Source organism: Pelecanus crispus, chromosome 1 (genome assembly GCF_030463565.1).
Source record: "Pelecanus crispus isolate bPelCri1 chromosome 1, bPelCri1.pri, whole genome shotgun sequence".
Classification (NCBI taxonomy): domain Eukaryota; kingdom Metazoa; phylum Chordata; class Aves; order Pelecaniformes; family Pelecanidae; genus Pelecanus; species Pelecanus crispus.
Genome location: NC_134643.1, coordinates 146,105,308 through 146,129,310, shown reverse-complemented (window position 1 = coordinate 146,129,310; position 24,003 = coordinate 146,105,308). Strand labels below are relative to the sequence as shown.

The following is a 24,003-nucleotide window of genomic DNA, read 5'->3' as shown; positions in this document are numbered from 1 at the left end:
CCTTATTTAGATGTTGTCTTGTTAACTGATACCTGATTCTGCTTTAATGCACTCTGTGTGCATTGAATCATGTGTCTTCATGCCATTGGAGCACTCATCCTCTCCCGTCAAAGCTGAGTGCCCTAGCCACTCTGTTTCCAGAATCAGACTCTCTCTTGCTCTTTTTTAACTTCATGATATTTACATGCCCAGCTGTAAGACTGCCTTACTTCAACTCCCTTCTCTCAAATAACCTTAAAGGCTTGTAGAAAACCATGTATGAGGAAAGTGGACGTTCTGAAAGTAGAACTTGGGAGTGATCTCTCTTAGTCCTCAGCTCCATTCCTTCCCCGTGTACAAGAAAAATAAATTATGCAAGCTCAACTCCTTTCAGATATGTTATACCTTAGAACATCTACAGAAGGGGCTGCAGCTGTTTATGTCATGGCTGGCCCTACAGTTATTAGCAGAAATTTTTTTCTCCACTTCTCAATTTCTGGTGTCAATACAGAAAAGACCTTGCTCAGCTAAATGGGTGATTGTATCTGCCACTTGCAACATTTAGCATCTGGTGGTAGTATGTTATTTAAGTGATACCACCTAAAGCAAAAATGAGCATGTAGAAAGAATGAAGGGAAATTGTTTCATTATATTATCCAGGTCTCATTAATTTTCATTGCATTTAGGAATGGCTGCCTTCTCACGAGTTGGTGTCTTCTTATTTTCTGCATCTTCTGGGGGACTTCCTTCTGAAGAAATAACTTTTTCCAAACTCCTGAAGCAGAGAGGTTATGCAACAGCTCTAATAGGTAAAACTGCATATGTACATAGCGTTATTTTTCATTTATTTCAATCAAAAGAACATTAGCTTTCCATATAGTCTATTAAAGGTCTACATTAAGCTTTTTCCCCCCCAGCATAATGAGTTTATTTTTCTGGCACAAAGCTGAGCGCATTCCCATGCATATGTGAAACACTAATCAGGTAAGTATGTCTAATTCATTTGTGTAGTTATAGTCTCATTGTGCAAGGTACTGAAGAAACATGATGAACAAATTGAAAATTAGTCAAGCTCTTGAAAAGTTTTCAGTATAAATAGTTTGATTACAACAGAGAAGCAGTGAGGGATCGACCACAGGGTACAAGTCAGCACAGTGGTGGGATTCATTTCACCAATTTTCAAATATCCGTAAAGTAGATAATGTAGTACCTGGGCTAAAAGCTTGCAATTTGGGGAGTAATTTTTGTTTAAAAATAAGGCTGTTTAGCAAGGCTGACAATTAACACTGCTGTTCCAAAAATATCCGTATTATGTAGTTAACCAGTGTTGATGTTCCTAACTAAAAACTCCTACTTAGCTATAACCCAGTCTTAGAAAGTATAAAATACCTTATGTCCTGACAGATTCAAAACAGAAAACAAGAAAATCTTAACAGAAGTATATTTAGTGTAGGTGTATTTGAACCATGGTACAAAAAGGGCATTCATCATGTTCATCATGGAGTTAATTCCTATTTGCTCCATATTCAATTAAAGACTGCAAAAAAACCATTTTTCTGTTTGTAACAAGCACTGTAATACAACTCATTTTCTGGGGCTGACCTAGTTAATGTTCTTTTTTTAAGTACTTTCACTGCAACATGACAGCTTGCCACTTAGATCTCCAGACGTTATCTCCATGATGCTTAATGAACAATTCTTCCAAGTGGCCTGAATGATAGCTATGAAACCATAAGATGTAATATTACCATATCCTTAGTGTATAATGAAGGCTTTCAAAAATCAAGAAGTGCATTAAAATTAAGGATAAAGTATATGTAAATGACAAAAAGAAAAATTATGTAGATTTGAAGACTAGACAGACTCTGATTCCCAGCCAGCCCATTTGCTGCCTCTGCTGGTATTCTTATCACATCATATTGGTCTAGGTCAGGGCGTCTTTGCTTGGTTCAGTCTAACTCAGCAGTTCCCAAACAATTAATTGTCAAATCCTGTACCAATGATGGATTGGCACAAGGGTAATTTGAAGCCTTTCAGTTCCTCAAGCCTGTACTGTCACTTCTTTTTTTTTGCCAACTGTCTCTCCCCTTTACTCTCTAAGGACACTTTTTTCTTTCCTAAATGCATTTTCCTTTCTTTTAAAATTTTTTCCCTCCTCTGAATGTATGCTTCCTCTTGCTTGATAGGTCCTTAAATATATTTTAGCTATAAATCTATTTTATGTATACACTTTTTTACCTCATTGTTTTTCCCCTGTGACACAAAGCAGGTGACATCCAATAGATCTGGCAGGAAGAGAAAGTGAGAAGATCTGCAAGAAAACCAAGTTTTCTCAAAAAAGGCAGATGCATTGAATATGTAATATTTCACCAGTCAAGAACCCTGGAGAGTAGCAAGAAATGTTGATGTTTTGTAGGAAATAGCTATTCATAATGCAAAAATTCCACTGAAAGTAGATGGGTATTATTTTAACTACTGCTATACCCTGTTATCCTTTGTGTTGTCTAGCATCCAGAGAAGTTTAAAATCCACCTATGTAGCTTATCTCCAAAGTTTAAAATACTAATGGATAAACTGGGACTCCTCCAGAACGAGTTGTTGGAATGTTTGGACACACCATCACAGTAGTGAGAAATACAAGATTGGCTGAGTCTACGAAGTAGGATTAATAGAACAGTTATGAATAGAACAGCTTAAAATCATATGCATACATACTTTATATTATTATTACCATGTGTATCTTATAAATATATTTCTTTGAGCACATAAAATATTTGTTTGCATCTTGCTCTGCATCGTGCATCTTGCCATTTATCTGAAGAGCACAAAACCATACCAAAAGAAATATATCAGTATATACAGCTCAGGTTTTCAGATTGCTCCCTTTTCAACTGTCTGAGGGAAAAGCAGAGGGAAAAACACGGATTTTTGCAGCCTTTCCAGCATTCTGGGCTCTGAAAAACTGAGTTCCAAATGAAGTTTCTTGGCTGAATAGGACCTTCCTCTCATTTCCACTTGCCTTTCATTGCATCACTTTTGCTCTGCAAAAATCTTAATTGTGGCAGAAGTCGTCTAGGTCTCAAACTATTAAGGTACTCATAACTTACAATTAACAGCATGAATTTCACTCAAAAGCTTGGCAGAGTCTGCTGAAATGTGTATGATGCTTGTGTGAAGCGTCCATACTATGAAGCTTCACTTGACAAAGAAGTGAGCATTTTGCACTGCTCTCAGATTCAGAAAGGCCCCAGTGTAAAGCACATTACAATAGTCTGTTGAAATGCTAGCTCAAGGCACGGATTATTGTCACAAGGAATGAAACAAAAGGTGTATTGTGGACCCAGTCATCACTTGCTTTTTCAGAGTAGGGCAGGATGTATCAAACCCCTCTACCTTGTCAGCCATTTGAGAATGGCAATTGTGTCTTTCCGTGCTTCTGTTGCTTTTCCCAGCTAACCTGCTCTCTGCTTTGTTTGGCTTAAGTTGCTTCTGAACAAAACTTTTTTTGAGGCCCAAGTTCATCCTGACATTGAACAATTTGTTGTGCTTGCTAAAACCCTTTCGATAAAAATAGGTCCTATATTTTCCCCTGTCCTAATTTGTTATTGCAAGATTCTTCTGTCCTGGCTTGCAATGTCTAGTTTTATTGAGATCCAGTTTAAACAAACTTCTTTATATCATAATAAATGACCTTGAAAGTATATTTAATTTGTTTGGGTTTCGTTTCCTTATTTTTTTACTGAATTATACGTGCTTTGAGATTGACAAATAACGGCAAAAAATTAAAAATTAAAGCTTTAAGATCATTTATATTCGTGATCATAAGCCTCTATCTTTATTTCAGTTATCTAATTTGATGAGAGTTGTTTCATGCTGACCTTGCTACTCATCTGGCTTTACGATTATTCCATGAAGATAGTCATGTAAATGCAAGAGAAAATATTGAAGCATTTATTTTCCCAAATTTGTGTCTTTGCTTGCTGGGAATGAAATTCAGAGTTGCAGTCTTAGCTAGCCCCTTATGGCACCATTATAACATCTAAAAATTCAGTATAGTGGTCTGCATTGCTATTTTTGTAATTGGCCGCAATAATGTTCACTGGACCATGTCAAAAGGAGTGAGTTGAGCCATTCTGCCTGCAGAAAGCAGAATACCACCTCAGGTGATGGGGGCCATCTGACAGTAAGTGGGAAAACTCCTAATGGGATGAGAAAGCTGTAGAGGCCTCCATTCCACTGGCACATAAGCAGACCTCCAAATGCTTTTATGCCTGCTGCTATAATATACAGAAGGTATTTCTAACCTAAGACCATCAAGAGATGTACGCGGAGAACGGGACTGTCAACTAAGCATTCAGTTAGGCTCAAGATTTCTGTGGTATTTTTCCCCACCTTTGCTGACAGGTGAACTTAGGCACATTACATCCCAGACCTTAGTTCTGTTGTTTGTGAAAGAAAAACAATGACATTGAGCCCATTTGCTAGGTACTATTTAAAAAAATCAGAACTGATGCCCATCTTCACCCTCTTTCGTACTGCAATATCCACATTTGTCATTGCCAAAGGCAGAAGTGCCGGATGAATATGCTGCTCTCTAGACCCAGGAGGTGCTTAGGACTGCCTGCATCAGGACTTTCTTACAGAGGTGTAAAAGCTGGGATGGCCTGGGAAAGGGGAAAATTCTATATATGCTTTATTCCTTTCATGTACTTTCTACCATGTGTATCCTGAAGTCTCTAGAACAAAATATTTCAAATTTCTTTGGGCTAGGTTATGGTGTTGAGGATTTACTGGGTTTGTGGGTCGGTTTGTTTATTTCTTTTAAGTTCACAACCCCTGAATTATGCTGGTCATGTTTAGGTATTTGATTCAGAAAAAATAAATAAAATCTGACCCAGTAATATATATTGTCATCTGTTTTGTCAAGGTTGATATGTTTTGTCAAATATTCAACATATTTCCTTGCTGAGACCAAAGAGCATAGCTCTAGCCATAATTTATGTCAATAGGCTTAACTGAATTTGATTTTTTTTAATTATGCATTTGAATTTAAATAACAGCTACCAGTTAGGTCTGTTGCACTAAGTGATGCATAAGCATATGGTAAGGGGTTGTACCTGAGTCATAGAATGAATTATCTAAATACTTATTGTAATCAGCATGAACATAGTTTACGCTACTATAATGCAAATCAGACTCACTGTTTCCTTGTGTCAGTCAGTGTCCAATGTTACTGCATAATTAGAATGATTTCCTAGTGAGGCAAACTGCTGTGAGAGAGTATTTGGCGACAATTTACTTGTTACTGCTGTTTCTTTTTTAATTTATATATGTATTAAAACATTATATAAATAAAAAATAATCTCCCTCACTATATATAACTATATAGTGAGGGAGATTGGCAATTTCAGAGATTTTGCAATCATTTAAATAATAAATGCCTTGGTAATTTCACTATTCTTGGTTTATTTTCTGTTTGTTACTGTTTTCTTCTTTTTTTTTTTTAAACTAGTCAAATGTGAATGATTTGCCAGAAAAATTTCAGAAAGGTTATTTTGTAACTCCATATTGGCTCTTCCTAAGAAAGCAGTAGCTGCTGGAAAACAGTATTTTCTTATGAGTACTTGACTATACATGCACAAAGGCTTAATTTTCAAAGTTAAGTGTCTTTTAGGGCTCTGTTGTTCTTCAGTGACCTGCTAGTCCACTCAGAATTTAATGGTCTCCATCAGGAGCTGTGCCAAACTATTTCTAACTAAAACAAAGAGGCAGACATGAAACAGAGTGTTTGGTGAAGGCATAAAGAAAGATTAGATAGAAAATATGGATCCACACAATAAATCCTGGGGGTAGGGGATATCAGTCGGATAGTGACAGTTTGGAATAGCGCACAATATAGTTTGACGATTTAACTACAAAAATACTCTCTGTCCTTCTCTCTTGGTAGGAAAGTGGCATCTTGGGATGAACTGTGAAAGCAGTAATGACTTCTGTCACCACCCCCTCAGTCATGGATTTGATTACTTTTATGGGCTTACCGTGACCAATTTTAGAGACTGCAAACCTGGCCAAGGCAGCGTATTTTTAAAAGGGGTTCAGAAGTCCCTTGTCATCCCAATCCAAATCGCTGGAATCACCCTCATCTCTTTGGCAATAGTGCAGTACATCGGCCTCCTCAAAGTACCTTTCCGAGCATTGGCTTACTGCTTGTTAATAACCGCTATTTCACTTGCGGTTTTGATCTTTTTCTTTTATCATTTTCGACACCTGAACTGCTTCTTAATGAGGGACCATCAGATTATCCAGCAACCACTATCCTATGAGAACCTTACTCAGAGACTGACAAGGGAAGCTGTGCAGTTTATAGGAAGGTAGGTTTCTGACTATGTTATAAGTTAATGCTGGCATTTCACAATGACGATGCTTCTGAAGAAGTAGAAAAAAAAAATTGTGGTAGGCATGAGGAATATGCCATTATATATTATAATAATTTTTTTTCCTTTAAAAGGTGACTGAAGTTAATCTTTTTAGTGAAAGTGACTGTTTTTTTCTATCAGGCATGTCATTATTTTCTCTATAAAAATTAAAAACTATTTTTGTTTACATGTTTCAGAGTTGTTTTTATAAAAATACCTAATTTTTTAGGACTTTCATTCCTGAGAATTTAATGTAACTTGAAATATGAAAAATCTTTTGTGGTGTGACTTAATTATGTGAAAGCACAATGCAGAGTCATAATCCATGACTTTTCTGTAATGGAAAACTGTTCTTCATCATTGATTTGATGCATCCATTAAATGGCATTCATAAGGCAATTTTTTTAAGATACTGTCATTTTAGATGCCTCCACTTTTATGCCAAATTAATTTTGAAAAGATGTGATTTACAGAAGTTAGGAAATAAATGGTTTTTTGAAAGCAATGATTTTTTAATAGCCATCAGATTGGGTCACCTAAACATTGGATGTACAAAATCATCCTAAATCATTCTTTATTTTTGCAGAGTTAGCTACTTTGGCGTAATTGTCACTACAGGGCTTTTAATCGGGTCAAGTCATAAAAGTATACATTTGTATATTCTGAAATATAAATCAATATATTTGGAGAAAAATGTCATCCATATAACTTCTTGAAGAATATGCTGAAGTATTTTTCTCAATCACTTTTGAAACAGGTTGAACCATTTCTAAAAGTAGTTAAACAAAAGTAAAAACATGTTCTAAGACATAAGAAGTCCCTTAATTACTATCCTGAAAACCAGGTAGTTACTGTGAATGCATTCACATGGTGTCGTTGCTGAATGAAAACTTTTACCAAAGAATCAGAGGCTAAATTTTCTAGACTTAATGACTGTATGCAGTAGTCATCAAGACTGTTAGCAAGAAAAAAAGTTTCTCTAAAATCTTGATCTTATACTGCAATTTTTCTATCATTTCTTTCATTATAAATATTTGATATAGCCATCTCTACTCATCATACCAAAATAATTTTTTTTTATATCAAATTTCTTCAAGTGAGTAAGTCTTCCCAACAGTCAACATTCTCATAAGTATTTATAAATAAACTAAAACATCTTTATTTCCTCTTGGCAATGTTGGTAAAGATAGCTTCTCATCTACATTCTAATTTAACTGTGAAGTACTTCGTTTACTACAGACACACACATACTCCCCTTTAAAAATTGTTGGGAAGTTATTTGCTTAGTGACCAAGCATTTGGTGATTTTAAAAGACTCTTGAGTACATTAACTATATGTTGGCAGATTCTTCTGTGATTTACAAGTATGTAATGTGCCTGTAGTGATTCGTAATGCTTTGGATATCTCTGAATGTTTCATTGATTTTAATGCAATGACAATAAAAAGGTAGCCCCAAACCAGGTGAGTTCAAGATTGGAAATCAATGCTAGAAAACTAGTAACTCTTTAAATTTATTAATATTCATAATGTGCACCGTGTTATTGTATAGCTTAGCCAGCTTAGAGCTGGCAAAACAACGTATCATCTAAGTCAGCATAGCTTTGTTGACTCAGCTGGAGGTAAGTGGCTTTACATCAGCTGGGCACTTGGCCTCAGTTCTCAATGTAGTTTCCAGACAAAAGTGATGTTAAACTGAAGTCAAGGTTAATAGCACATATTCGTAATTTACAATAAACTTTGTTACAGGAATGCTGCAATTATAGTAAGAATTATAACCCAGACAATTCAGAGTCAATGTTAAATTAAAGAATATCCAAGCGCATTAAGGTATTGAGAAGCAATTAGGGCATTCAAGCAATCTTAACTGTGCCCTGTAGTGAATTCACATGCAAAGTATATAACCATAAAACTTGCTTCTGGGGTAGGAGTAATTAGATTAATATTCACTGAACTGATCTGTCCCATATAATAGTGTGAGCAACAAAATCAATACCTGCTTTGACACACTGGTTCTGACATTATATAGTTCATACCTGTCAACTCCATTGCTACAACCAATGTCCAGTAGACCGTTGCTTTTATGACTAAGGTACTGACTTTGGCCATTTGTAGGGGGAATGGCCATCAAGAGGCAACCAGGTTGCAGCAGCAGTCAGACATCTGGCACTCATAAGTGTAGGGCCACCAGGTTTTTGGAAGCTCCACAGCATTGTTGTGGTTCCACTTCTTCAGCGAGCAGTCTCACGCAACCCTCCTTTAGCCACACGTTTGACTCAACACTTGATTTGTCATATAGGCTTCTTTTGTTTAAATAATACAATAAGTAGCAAGCGCAGTCCTGTACACCAGTAATCCCTGTGCACAAGTATACCAGAGTTGGAACAAGCCTGAATTTGAAGAACCCAGAGTCATTTGCATTCACTGGTTCTTATTACAGAGTCATAGAATCGTTTAGGTTGGAAAAGACCTTTAAGATCATCCAGTCCAACCATTAACCTAACATTACCAAGTCTACCACTAAACCAATTAAGGGTAGAGTAGCAATTTCATGTTTCCTGGCTTGCTGGGTGGATTATTTATGACAGTGAAAACTAGTAATCATTAAGATTGGAAAGGACCTCTAAGATCATCAGTCCAATCATCAACCCAACACCACCATGCCCACTAAACCATGTCCCAAAGTGCCACGTCTACCCGTTTTTTGAACGCTTCCAGGGACGGTGACTCCACCACCTCTCTGGGCAGCCTGTTCCAATGCTTGAACACTCTTTCCGTAAAGAAATTTTCCCTAATATCCAATGTAAACCTCCCCTGGTGCAGCTTGAGCCCATTTCCTCTCATCCTATCGCTAACTACTTGGGAGAAGAGACCAACACCCACCTCGCTACAACCTCCTTTCAGGAAGTTGTAGAGAGCAATAAGGTCACCCCTCAGCCTCCTCTTCTCTATGCTAAACAGTCCCAGTTCCCTCAGCCGCTCCTCATAAGGCCTGTGCTCCAGACCCTTCACCAGTTTCGTTGCCCTTCTCTGGACACGCTCCAGCACCTCAATGTCTTTCTTGTATTGAGGGGCCCAAAACTGGACACAGTATTCAAGGTGTGGCCTCACCAGTGCCTTAATACATTTTATCATCAAACTAAAAATCATCAGCTATCATGCGTGTTTTAATTGGTTTATTATCTTTACAATAAATGTACGATAAATCTCCAATCTTCAACAGCACATTTCCTATATAGCCCTTTTAGGATCTATTTATATACAATATATATGAATGTATATATAGGGGTTTTTTAATATATATATAAAACAATTACAACATAAATGTTTTATCTATCTAAGTTTATTATACCTATTACCTATATTACCTTTGTAAGTTCTTCAGAGTTCAGGCAATGGACTTCCTGACATTATTCTCTTTACTAGCTATTTGTCAGTCATATTGTCAGCTCTATGACATAAATCACATGTACATAATCATTAGATTTTGTACTTTTCAAGTCGTCTTAAAATTTCTTCATAGCATATAGGTATGTGCTGTTATACTTACTTTGGTCTGGTTTTTTTTGAGAGGTGATACTGTATTTGTTCTTCCTTAGTTTTGGATATGTGTATTACTGTTTTCATTTGTTCCTAAGCAGATTGAAAGAGAGAAAATACCATATTCAATGCTCAGAAATGGTACTGGAGAAGAATATATACAATATACAATTAATTACAAGTGTCAGATCCAGCACATGAAAACACAACCTAATTGTAAGTGGGCAGGTCAGTTCAGTGTATGTTAATTCTAATTACTTTTTCCCAAGACCAAGTGTGTGTACATATTGTAAACCTATCAGAACACTCTCTAGACATTACAGTATGTTTGCAAATCAAATGGATGCTGGTTATTTCATGTTAAGTTCAATATGGTTGTCACTCGTGTCTTCAGCATGTCCATCATCAGCTGCACAGACAATCCAAATTTGGAAAATGCCAGAGACCTGTTAACATATCAGAAATTAGCAAAACAAAAGTACCACTCTATGATACAGAAAACCTCTCTGACAGTTTTGGATAGCTGGTTACAATTAATAATAATATTTAAAAAAAAAAATCCTAATGAAATCTAACTTCTGGAAAACAGTATTTGCATACAAACATTTTTATATTCCAAAGCTATGGTGAAGATGATGTTGAACAATTTTCATGCAGATTTTTTTTTCAGTCATAGATTGCATAGCCATAATATTCAAAGTTTTGTGATGTCACTTAATACATTTTTTATTTTCTTTTTATCTATTCTATTTCAGTCCTTGAAACACTGTTACAACACATACTCAAATTTATTTTCATCTAATCCAGCAGGCTGTGGTTTGGAGGTTTTCCATATATCACTAGGTCTTAAGATCAGGGAGCTGGCATGTTGTACTGGAGTTAGAGTTCTGAAATCAAGTGGTTTTATGAATCCTACAAGAAGATTCCTTATATTTTGCAGAAAAATACAAATTATAGAGAAGAGTTTGTGTATATCTGTACACACATGATGAATATGTGCACATATATTAAAAAAGGGCAATAAACTATAAGCCGTAACAACTCTACTGGATCTTCATCCCTTTTTGTCAGCCCTCTGCTTGTTCCTTTTGAATACAAGAGCTAAAATATTTATTCATATACTTTAGGGCCATCTGAAAATGGAAGATTTTAGTCATTTAAGTCATTTAAGAATGATTAAGGACCTAACTAGTTCTACCGTGAGTGACAGACTGCATTTGGAATGGAACACTTCTAAAGAGCAGTGTATCTATATACTGAGCTCCAAAGTTTGGCAGGGGAGAGGGATTTAGTAATGACTATAATTTGTAGTAGGTGAGAAATTTTGGTTTTTTTCCCCATGCTTACAAGAATTTGCTTTCTGAAAGGGAGAAAAAATGTTATATACAAAGAAAATAAAAACATATATGAATTGTGTACCTTAAGCACTTAGAGGAAGAAATAGGCATGAAATTAGAGATGTCAAAAGTATCTTGGCTATTTGCCTGGCAGTGTCATTTCACAAATGCAGATATAGTAGTAACACATCCTACTTTTAATATCTTGTAGAAAGAGTCAGATTTATCCATGTTTTTACTTTTTTTCCCCTTCCTTACTCCATTTTCAGCATCTTTTTTGGTTTTGATAAGTTACCCCTAAGTGGTCTGGAGTTCTCTTTTCTGATTTTGAAAAATTTTGAAAATACAAGATTTGTGTTTTAAGGTATGTCTTTTAAAAGAGTAAGACAGAAATACTCATTCATTAATTCATTCATGCTAACAAGGATTTTAGCACTGTTAGCAGTCAGAACAAAACAAAATCCAGCTTGTAGGACGAAGTCCTGCCTTGGTACAACTAAGCCAAGTTTTTCTTCTGCAGAAACAAGGCTTAATGAAATGCATTCAGCCAGTCCATCCAGAAAGAGCACTGTCTAATTCGTGATCTAACCTGGAAGTAGAGGAGGGAGCCATGGGGAATAAGGATTGAATGAACTTACCCACTGGGGGGATATTGAATAAGAAGAATGGTTTTAGTAAAAGGAGGGTTACAGGAAAGGAAACGTTAGGTTTGCATCTGCCTGTATCAACACACTGGTACATATTTGTGCTCATAATGTATCTGCAGATTATATACTGCAACATTTTTGTCTTCTTTCATCTTAGCTGTGAATCTGGTGTACCGTGACTATGTGAAAATGACATATTGTCATGGTTTAACACCAGTCAGCAACTAAGCACCACACAACTGCTTGCTCACTCCCCGCCAGGACGATGGGGGAGAGAATTGGAAGAGTAAAAGTGAGAAAACTCGTGGGTTGAGATAAAGGCAGTTTAATAGGTAAAGCTGTTGTGGTTTAGCCTCTGTCAGCAACCAAGCACCACACAGCTGCTCGCTCACCCTTCCACCCAGTAGGATGGGGGAGAGAATCAGGAGGGCAAAAGAAAACTTGTGGGTTGAGATAAGAACAGTTTAATAATTGAAATAAAATAAAAATAATAATAATAGTAATAAAAATTGTAATGAAAAGGAGAACAATGAGAGAGAGAGAAACAAAACCTGGGGAAAAAAACAAGTGATGCAACCGCTCACCATGTGCCAGCCGATGCCCAGCCAGTTCCCAAGCAGCGATCGCTGCCCCACGGCCAACTGCCCCAGTTTACATACTGAGCATGACGTCATATGGTATGGCATAGCCCTTTGGTCAGTTTGGATCAACTGTCCTAGCTGTACCCCCTCCCAGTTTCTTGTGTACCTGGCAGAGCATGGGAAGCTGAAAAGTCCTTGACTAGCATAAGCAGTACTTAGCAACAACTAAAACACCAATGTGTTATCAGCATTCTTCTCCTACTAAATCCAAAACACAGCACTATGCCTGCTACTAGGAAGAAAATTAACTCTGTCCCAGCCAAAACCAGGACAAAAGCAAGAGCCATGCACACAAGCAAAGCAAAACAAGGAATTCATTCACCACTTCCCATTGGCAGGCAGGTGTTCAGCCATCCCCAGGAAAGCAGGGCTCCATCACGCGTGATAGTTACTTGGGAAGACAAATGCCATAACTCCAAACGTCCTCCTTTCCTTCTTCTTCCCCCAGCTTTGTATGCTGAGCATGATGTCATATGGTGTGGAATATCCCTTTGGTCAGTTGGGGTCAGCTGTCCCAGCTGTGTCCCCTCCCAACTCCTTGTGCACCCCCAGCCTGCTCGCTGGTGGGGTGGGGTGAGAGGCGGAAAAGGCCTTGACCTTGTGTAAGCACAGTAGTAATGAAAACATCTCTATATTATCAACACTGTTTTCAGCACAAATCCAGAACATGCTAGCTACTCTGAAGAAAATTAACTCTATGCCAGCCAAAACCAGCACACATATTCAATAAGTCATATTAAATCATATGTACTTATTCTTATAAGAGGTAATATATTCGACCCCTATATCTATTTCAAATAGTTCTTTGCAAGCTATTTCAGTCTATGGGTGAATTACCTGTAATTTATAAGACTTTGGGCATAACAGAAACAATTGTTAACTGAATTTTAACACAGCACAGTGTTTGCCCAGCTCAGGCAAAACCAAGTATATCTGCTTTCATAGTAGCTGCTGTGAATCATAGTACCTCCACTGGTATAGAGGGTGTAGTGGTCTAACGGGTTAAAAATATGTACTTTATGACAGAATGTGAGGATAATTTCACATCTAGCAAAAAAAAAGTCTTGCTCAGAAAGATCATACTGTCCATCATATTAAAGGTTAATTTAGAATGTATTGTGAAAAAGTAAAATGGATCCCTATCATGTCATGTTCCCATCTCGTTTCCAGTACAGAATCATACTTGAAATCTGAGTTTGATTTGACAACCACAGGCCAACAAATTCAGAGCCCCACCTGTTGCTCTGCTGCAGTGGTCTTAGATTAACGTCAGTGCACAGAAAAGCAAACAAAAGTACCCAAGGGGTTTTCAGTGCATCAAGTATTTAGAGCAAAATTGCAGGAAAAAGGTTAGAAGACCCATGTGTGAAGCACAAAGTCAGATTAGTTGTAACTTGCTCTCTCACCCACTTTAAAGCTGTGTTTTACAGCTCAAGCCTGAACTGAATCCTTGAGTAATGTAAAGAGTCCTCACACTAAAAAAGAAGAATCTAGTGCTATGCAATATGCAGAGGAGTCACCATCAACGTGATGCTTTTAGATGTTTTCAGGATCAGTTAAGAACACATTAAAGGATGTCTTATGTCAGATATGTGTAATCTCTCTGGTTACTCAGTAAATTGAAAGAAGACTCTGTGATTCTTGTTAGGATAAAAATTTTTACTGTATTTGAATAAGCGAATCTCAGATCTTTTGAAACTGAAGTTCCCTGTGGCTTTAACTGCTTGGCTTTCTTGATTGCAGCACATGTTTCACATTCATGGTTACCCTGTGCAACAGTGTCCATGGTCAAATCCACCCCTCCGTCACGAGCCCATCTATATGTTGCATCCCTTCCTTGATGGCCTGAGGCATCATGGGCCCACAAAGCTATAAATAATTCACCCTTATGTTGCCAGTCCAGATCCACCTGAGCCACTTGAGTCTTAGCAGCCTGATCCACCTGCTGGTTGTTTTGATGTTCTTCAGTGGCCTGACTCTTGGGTACGTGAGCATCTACATGACGTACTTTTACAACCAGGTTCTCTACCCGGGCAGCAATATCTTGCCACAATGTGGCAGCCCACACAGGTTTACCTCTGCTGCCAGTTGCTCTGCTTCCATTGCTGCAACCACCTCCACAGGGCATTTGCCACCATCCATGAGTCAGTATAGAGATAAAGTACTGGCCACTTTTCTCATTCAGCAATGTCTAAAGCCAGCTTGATGGCTTTCATCTCTGCAAACTGGCTCAATTCCCCTTCTCCTTCAGCAGTTTCTGTGATTTGTCATATAGGACTCCATACAGCAGCTTTCCACCTCCGATGCTTTCCCACAAGATGACAGGACCCATCAGTGAACAGGGCATATTGCTTCTCATTTTCCGGTAGTTTATTATACAGTGGGGCCTCCTCAGTATGCTTCACCTCCTCCTCTGGTGATATTCTGAAATCTTTGCCTTCTGGCCAGTCTGTGATCACTTCCAAGATTCCTGGGTGGCTGAGATTTCCTATCCAAGCCCATTGTATGATCAGTGTGTCCCACTTACTCCACATAGCATCAGTTGCATGATGTGTAGAAGGGATACTGTCTTTGAACATCCAGCCCAGTACTGGCAGTTGGAGTGCCAGCAGGAGCTGTGCTTCAGTACCAACCACTTCCAAAGCAGCTCAAACCCCTTCATATGCTGTCAATATTGGCTCTTTTTCAGTTGGAGTATAGCAAGTCTCGGATCCTCTGTATCACCAACTCCAAAACTCTAGGGGTCGACCTCGAGTCTCCCCTGGTGCTTTCTGCCAGAGGTTCCAGGTAGGGCCATTCTCCCCAGCTGCGGTGCAGAGCACAGTCTTTACATCTTGTTCTGCCTGGACTGGCCCAAGGGCTACTGCATGAGCTGTCTCCTGTTTAATTTTTTCAAGGGCTTGTTGTTGCTCAGGGCCCCATTTTAAATTGTTCTTCTTCCGGGTCACTTGATAGAGAGGGCTTACGATCTGACTGTAATTTGGAATATGCATTCTCCAAAAACCCACAATGCCTAAGAAAGCTTGTGTTTCCTTTTTGCTAGTTGGTAGGGACATAGCTATTATTCTGTTGATCACATCCATTGGGATCTGACGACGTCCATCTTGCTGTTTTATTCCTAAGAGCTGGATCTCCTGTGCAGATCCCTTGACCTTACTTTGTTTTATGGCAAAACCAGCCTTCAGAAGGATTTGGACTATTTTCTTTCCCATCTCAAACTTCTTCTGCTGTTTTGCCCCACATGATGATGTCATCAATGTACTGCAGATGTTCTGGAGCTTCACTCTGTTCCAATGCTGTCTGGATTAGTCTATGGCAAATGGTAGGGCTGTGTTTCGAGCCCCTGGGGCAGTCGATTCCAGGTGTACTGGACGCCCCTCCAAGTGAAAGCAAACTGTGGCCTGCACTCTGCTGCCAAAGGGATGGAGAAAAACACATTAGTGATATCAGTTGTGGCATACCACTTGGCTGCCTTTGACTCCAGTTTGTATTGAAGTTCTAGCATGTTCAGCAAGGCAGCACTCAGAGGCAGCGTGACTTCACTGAGGCTGTGATAGACCACTGTTACTCTCCACTCTCCACTGTCCATATGGGACTGTTAAAGGGCGAGCGAGTCTTGCTGATCACTCCCTGGCTCTCCAGTCAACAAATCAGCTTATGGATCGGAATGAGGGAGTCTTGCTTGGTGCAATATTGCCACCGGTGCACCATTGTGGTAACGATGGGCACCCATTGTTCTTCGACCCTCAGCAGCCCCACAACAGGGGTCCTCTGAGAGACTGGGCAAGGTAGACAGCTGTTTAATTTCCTCCATCTCCAAGGCAGCTATACCAAAAACCCACTGGTACCTTTTTGGGTCCTTGAAATATCCTCTCCTGAGGTAATCTATGCCATGGATGCACAGAGCCGCTGGGCCAATCACAATGGGGTGCAAGGCTCACTTCGGCCTCCAGTACAGTTAGCTGTTGGGATCCTCCTGTCACTCCAGAAATACAGATGGGTTCTGCCCCTTTATAGCTTGATGGCACTAGGGTACACTGTGCAACAATGTCCACTAGAGCCTTATACTCCTGTGGGTCTGATGTGCCAGGCCATCGAATCCACACAGTCCAGTAAACCCGTCTGTCCCTTTCCTTCACCTGGCTGGAGGCAGGGCCCCTCTAGTCCTGGTCATAGTGTTCGTTGCTCACTTCTTGTAAATACGAATCAGAAGTCTCTTCATTAAGATCAAGAGTAAGATCAGCCCTTCTACTCTGTCTGGGGAACCGCTCACTAGAAACTGGAGCTGCAACTTTACTGGAAGAATGCCCTTTTGTGATTGTTTTTCCTTGCAGCTCATGTACCTGTGCCTCTAGGGTCGAGGTAGATTTTCCATTCCACTTCCTCTCCGTGGTCATGCAGATAAAACCACAGGGTGACCCATGGTGTCTACCCACCATATCCTCTCACTTGAACAGAGGGATGCTTACTCCTAATGGCTGAGACACTGGTCCATACAGGTGGGAAATAGGACATATCCTACTGGAGCTGGAAAAAAAGGTAAAACCCATGTGTTGAGATAAAGACAATTTAATAAGACAGGAAAGGAAGGGAAAACAATAATTATAAAAGAATATACAAGTGATGCGCAATGCAATTGCTCACCACCCACTGACCATTGACCAGCCAGTTCCCGAGCAGCAGCCCCAACCCCCAACCAACTCTCCCCAGTTTATCCCTTTGGCCAGTTTGGGTCAGCTGTCCTCCCTGTGTCTCCTCCCAGCTTCTTGTGCACCTCCAGCCTGCTTGCTAGCAGGGCAGTGTGAGAAGCTGAAAAGTCCTTGACTTAGTGTAAGCACTGCTCAGCAACAACTAAAACATCAGTGTGTTATCAACATTATTCTTATCCTAAATCCAAAACACAGCACTCTGTCAGCTACTGGGAAGAAAATTAACTCTATCCCAGCTGAAACCAGGACAGAACTGTGTAAAAGATAGTGGCAATACATTTTTGAAGGAGCTGTTTACTGAAGTGTTTCAGGAGTTAAGCTGTTATTGTCAAATTTCTCTCCTGCCTACTAGCTGATATTGTCATTCCGTTTTCAAGGTCACAGTAAAGGTAGTCAGTTATGATTCTCCTCAAAGAGTTTTGGCAGGAGATAAATAGCTGCCTGTGATCTTTTATAGGATATTAATAGGTGAGACTCTTCTCCACCTGGCAGCAAGCTGTCAATCAGAACCTGTCAATTTGAGTTGCAAAGAAGAGAATGATGTAGTGCCCTTCCATATCAAACATTGATTCGATGACTCTTCATGTAGGTTAGATCTTTGTGTCAGTTGAATTTAAAAAAAAAAAAACCAAAACCAACAGACCTGAGTTGTTATCTCTTGAAAATAACAGTTAGTGGAGGCTTTTGATACTTTTAGCAATACAGATATACATTTAGAAGTATGCACTATCTCTGTGACATTAGAACAAGGCAGTCTGCATGAAAAGTGAACTGTGCCTGCACCATTGTAAGTATAAAGTAGATTTTTGTGGTGTTTTACCCTAGAATTTGCATATTACTCTCAATTCAGTGAACTGTGTTTAAGGAAAAAGTCAAAGATAATCCCATGCAGTAAAAAATGCAGGCTTGCAGAAATGTTCTTTAATGAAAGGTCAGTGTTACACTAATATACATATGAAATATTAAACTTAAAAGTATACATCTTTCTTTACTTGAAGTGCTGACATTTTCAGTCTTTTTAATTGACTCAGAAGTCTCATGTGTTATTTGTTGCTACAGTATTGAAAGCTTCTCACGTGCATGACCTCTCAAATAACAACAAACACAACTTCATGGAAAGTGTCTTTTATGAAAAATATTGTCTTTGCTTTTTTTTTGAATCTGTACTTTATGATACTAAGACAATACAGGATATATGCACAAATATTTGAAGGGAATTCAAATAGTTTTGTTTCCATTTTCCACATGAAAAATGTTCTATTTATTCTGTCATCTTTTTAAAAGAGAAACTTTTTATGAAGAAAAAGCCCCAGTCAGAAACACACTTATCAAGTGAGTAATCTGGATAAAATTTTCCCATTTTGTGTTTATGTACTGCTGCCTATGCCAGTAAAAAAGAAATCTTTAACCGTGCAACTTCTGCAAAAACAGATCCAACCAAGGGGAGAGGAAAAATGGATCATAAACATACTAGATTAAACCTAGTTCTTTTTCATTAAGAGTAAAGTATGGATATCATACAAATCCTTTTTATTAAAAGACTTTGTTTTCAGGATCTAAAAGTTAGATTTTTTTTTTTTCATTTTAATGAAATGATTTGTATGTGCATGTCTGTATTGTTCCTCCCCCCTTTAAATGGTAGATGAATCAGCTGCATGAGGAAATATATAGTCTCCCTTTGATGTTGATGTGAATCACAGGTATTATCCACCACAGATTGGTGAGGGAAAATATGGTAAATAAAGCCAAAAATACTCTGTAATTATCTGTGTGCTTTAAGGTGAGATTCAGACAAGTTTTCTGGGTAGTGCTTTTGTGATTCAACTGATATTTACAATATGTGTAATGTACTGCAAATGCTGTTAGAGTGTATAGCAGTAAATTTGGCCAGTGCTGTACAATTTTAAGTAAAGTTCTATAAATAATGCATAAGAAAAAGTTCTTACTTGAGCTGTGCTTTCACAGCCTGCTGGAACTGATCATAAATATTGTGTTGACAGATCACATGAACAGCAAAATTTACAGAGTCTATTTATTGCACTCTTTCTTTTGTATCAGTTCAGAAAATCAACTGAAGACAATGGAGACTGTTCATTACTGTGAGAGGAAAGATATTTCTTTATATTAGTATGTACTTTGAGATTACTTATTCTTTGCTACAACATACTTGTAGTGTTATGTGCTGATCGCATGCATACACACACAGAGCCTTAAATGATAAGAGAAGATTTGGTCATATACCTTAATCCAGGATAAAGAACGAGGAAAAATAGTAGTATACTTGGTTTGACATAGTCAATGAGATTAAGGTATGTTTGACCCTAGTCCTCATAAGAGTCTAGTTTATCAGCTTCCATATGACCTTGTGTTGTGGTTTAGCCCCTGTTGGCAACCAAACACCACACAGCTGCTCACACAACCTCCCTGCCCCAGTGGGATGGGTAGACAATTGGAAGGGCAAAAGTAAGAAAACTCAGGGGTTGAGATAAGAACAGTTTAGTAATTGAAATAAAATAATAACAACAACAACAACACAATAACAATAAAAATTGTAATGAAAAGGAGAACAAGGAGAGACAAAGAAACAAATCCCAGGGGAAAAAAAGTGATGCAACTGCTCACCACCTGCCAACTCATGCCCAGCCAGTTCCCGAGCAGGAATCACTGCCCCTCAGCCAACTCCCCGCAGTTTACATACTGAGCATGACATCATATGGTATGGAATAGCCCTTTGGGCAGTTTGGGTCAGCTGTCCTGGCTGTGCCCCCTCCCAGTTTCTTGTGCACCTGGCAGAGTGTGGGAGCTGAAAACTCCTTGACTATTGTAAGCACTACTTAGCCACAACTAAAATATCAGTGTGTTATCAGCATTATTCTTATCCTAAATCCAAAACACAGCACTATGCCTGCTACTAGGAAGAAAATTAACTCTATCCCAGCAAAAAAACAGGACACATTGTGAGGAAGGTAATTGTGTTTCATGTATATATGCAGTTCTGAAGGTATGTTTTTGAACAGCAATTTTATAAGGGCTTTTAAATATGCACTTGTAAAATGAGGAGGTTCTTGTAGCCAGAAATTTTGGTTCCTGGCTTTAAACAAGTCCCCTTTCAATATATATAGCAAATTGTAGTTAGGTTTTGTTGTTTATTTTTGCTTTCAATTCAGTATACAGTTAAGAACGACATTTTTACTCTCTGTGTGTTCAAGATTACCCTGTAATCAGTTACAGTATTCCTTTTTCTCTTTCTTTTTTTTTTCTTTTGAGCTCTATTGTAGAAATATTTCTTTGTAGAAGTTTTGCTATAAAATATACTGTTTTGTGGTTTGTTTTGGTTTGTTTTTTTCCCAGGAACACTGCTGCACCATTTCTTCTTGTCCTGTCTTATCTTCATGTCCATACTGCGCTATATGCTTCAAAAAATTTCAGAGGAAAGAGCAAGCATGGTTTATATGGGGATGCAGTGGAGGAAATGGACTGGAGTGTAGGTATGTTGCATGTGCTTCTAACATCGATGGAGGGAATTCATGGAAGACTTGCATTCATGTCCAGCAAATGCTGGCTTCTGCAATTTGGATGTCTACAGTGTATGTGACATACTTGTCCTTTATACTTAGGGGAAAAAAAGGCACAATAATCTGACCTCTTGTAAGAGCTAGTTTATGACCAAATTTATTGTGTCCTGTAAATGCATGCTCTCTTCTTTGACTCTGAAGGTAGTCTATACAGTTTGGACTTAGCAGAGATATGGACACCTTAACTATGGCCATTTGAAGCAGAGTAGTTGAATTCAACCCCATTAGCTTCTGGGTGCCATCTGACATCTGCAGGTTGTCCTCATAAAACAATATACTAACTTAAAAAGTGACCACATGGTATTGATATAAAAAAAATTTCAAATAAAGTGACTACAATATGCACTGTTAGCAAAAGTAATTTGCTAATTATTTTAGTGAGTTCTCTGAATTGATGAAGTCACTCAGGTGAGGTCCACTTCTGTTCATGAAGAATAGTTGGCTGTGAATAAGCTAGTGAGCATTAGCTGGTCTTGCTGTCTGTGTTTGATTTTACTATTTCTTTTTCTGTTCCATGATATTTAGCTTATCCCAGCCTAAGTGGTCATTTGCTCCTGCCATTACATTTTGCTGCCTCCTTCAGGAGAGTGGTTCTGAGGTTTAAACAGCAAGTTATAAACAGCAAGAGAGCAAGCACTGCTCTCTTCCATAATGACCACAGGCTCTTGGGAGATGTGTCAAACAAACCAAACTGTAGGACAGAAGCGTATTATTAAAAAGTTTGGGATAAATCAGAGATACAAATTTAGTGGTGATAACAGGAATTTCAAACAAACTCAGAGAGGAGTTATACAAGTTTCCTCGTGTCCTTTACAATCCATCGCAGGAGCATCAGGGGCAGCAGAGCTAGCTTAATCAATCAAGAAACAGATCCTCATCTGTCATAAACTAGGTATACAAGCATCAAATTCTGTTTCAGTTGGAGGTCTGGTTACTTGGTCCTGTAAGACTCCTCTGTTGACAGATTGTGTATTTGCTCCAGGAGGTAGAAAATGTGTTTAATTCCTCTGTTACTTTCTCCTCCATTATTAGAATGATGAAAAAAGTTATGGCTGACATTTCCAAAGGATTCTGAAGGAATAATATAGCTTTTTTCTTTTTTTTTTTCAATTGAATGGAGTACTTATTTCCATTAACCTCCACTGAAAATTCCAATCTTAATGCATCAACTATGTCAGACAAAGTAGATTTATTCACTGTACTGCTGATGTCAGTAACCAGTATTTTCTTGAAATGCCTCTGAAAATGTTACAGTAGAAAAGGCAAACAAAATTGTCTGGAAAAGCTGAAAAAGTGAAAACTGTAAGCTTTCCACAAAGGGAGGTTTTATCATTCACTAGCAGAAATTAGTATTTATGCATAGATGAATGTAACTTGCAAAAGCAATAAGAACAAAATAGCCCAGATTTAACAATATGCTGCAAAACCTTCTAATTAAAGACAACACAAACATAGGAAGAAAAAATGAGTGTATGGAAAACTGCATTGTAGTACAACATCAGAAATATTTGGCATCTGGTAGGAAAAGAAACACCAGCTTCAACTCAGTTCTAAAAGAAACTTACAATGTGTCATCTGCTGAGTGGTAAATACTGTGTAAAACTCTGTGGATGACTAGAAAAAAAAAAAAGAGTAGAAGAGAAGTTAGAAGTAGAAGAGAAGTTAGAAGTAGAAGTAGAAGCTCGGACTGTCAGGTACCAATAATGAAAAAGTCATATGAAGATTGGACCATGAAATGCAATACTGTTCCTGATGTGAGAGATCAGCTGGAATCAGAAAGAAAACTTTAGCTGCCATTTGCAAGAGAAAAGCAACAGCCTTTCTAGTAAGAAAGAGGAGTCCACTCAGACTGAGAATTCTAAATAGAAGACAATTCTCCATTTTAATTTGTTTATTTATTGAGAATCAATTACCTAATTGGACAATAATTCAATTATAAAGCAGTGTCCATGCTACGAGGAAAAAAACCTGACACAAGTATAAAATACTCCTTTGAATATTTCATGTTTGTGGTTTCTAAGAGTATGATTACAGTCCATGTCAAAAATACAAAATACAAAGTCTCTGGATAAGCTTTGGGACCATGTATGTCTGCTGCTTTTGCATACTGATGTGTGTATAACAGAATTCAATGTTTAAAGCATTCGTAGTTATAATGTCACTGCATGTCACATGCCTTAGAGAGTTATTCTCGGGCTAATAACATTAATTTGTTTCAATGTAGGCTAAGCACCTTATTAATGTTATTAATTATAATTCATTTGAGAACAGATGTAATAATCTTACCGTCTAAAATTGGAAGAAGAAATGATGAATGAATGAATGAATGAATGAATGCAATATTGTCATTTTCTTCTTTCATCCTTTCTTCCCTTCCTTCATTCCTTCATTCCTGATTGAGTATAGGAAGAGAAATGGATATGTTCAGAAATTGTTTTTGCTGTAAATTGCATTACACTAATTTAATCCAAAACAGATCACTGCAAAGAGTTTTGGAGCCCCCTGTAGACTTGCATGCAAGGTGTGTGAAGACAAACTAATTCAACACCACTTTTGCACATGGCTGTTTAGTGTTCTGCTAACAGTAGCAAAACTACATGTCAGTTCTTAATTCTTCATGGAACAATCACAACTGAATGGCTTAAGTGAAAAAAAGTCTCAGAATTTGTAGTATGGCACAAGCTGGGTAACTGTAGAGTGGGGGCCTTGTCTGGATATCTTTATTATGTGAATGCCCTGGAAGCTGAAAAAACTGCCTCTCTGCCATGATCTTTTGACCTGGTTTAGGATGAAGTTATGCCAAGGAAATATTTCCATCATATGATGTTAGTTAATTAGAAGAAAAGGAGTGGAAATAAATCCCAATGCATCTTGCATATAACTTGTGTTTGAAATACCTTAAAAGGTTTGGTAGAGTTATGTGTGAAGAGAGTAGCTCTGTATCTCCCCAGTACAAGAGGGTTATGGAGCTACTGGACAGTGTCCAGCAAAGGGTCACGAAGATGATTAAGGGGCTGGAGCATCGCTCCTATGAGGAAAGGCTGAGAGAGCTGGGACTAGAGCTCTGTTCACCCTGGAGAAGAGAAGGCTGAGGGAGGATCTTACTAATGTATATAAATACCTGAAGGGAGGGTGCACAGAGGATGGGGCCAGGCTCTTTT

General features: G+C 38.3%; 1 protein-coding gene across 1 annotated transcript in view; it reads left to right on the top strand.

Moving 5' to 3' along the window:
* The window catches only part of STS (steroid sulfatase), a 98,321-nt gene that overhangs the window by 6,968 nt on the left and 67,350 nt on the right, over positions 1-24,003 (top strand). Inside the window, exons 4-6 of the mRNA XM_075718710.1 lie at positions 666-788; positions 5,927-6,350; positions 20,619-20,755. Of these exons, the coding sequence (XP_075574825.1) occupies positions 666-788; positions 5,927-6,350; positions 20,619-20,755 (684 nt within the window). The remainder of the gene's footprint in view (positions 1-665; positions 789-5,926; positions 6,351-20,618; positions 20,756-24,003) is intronic.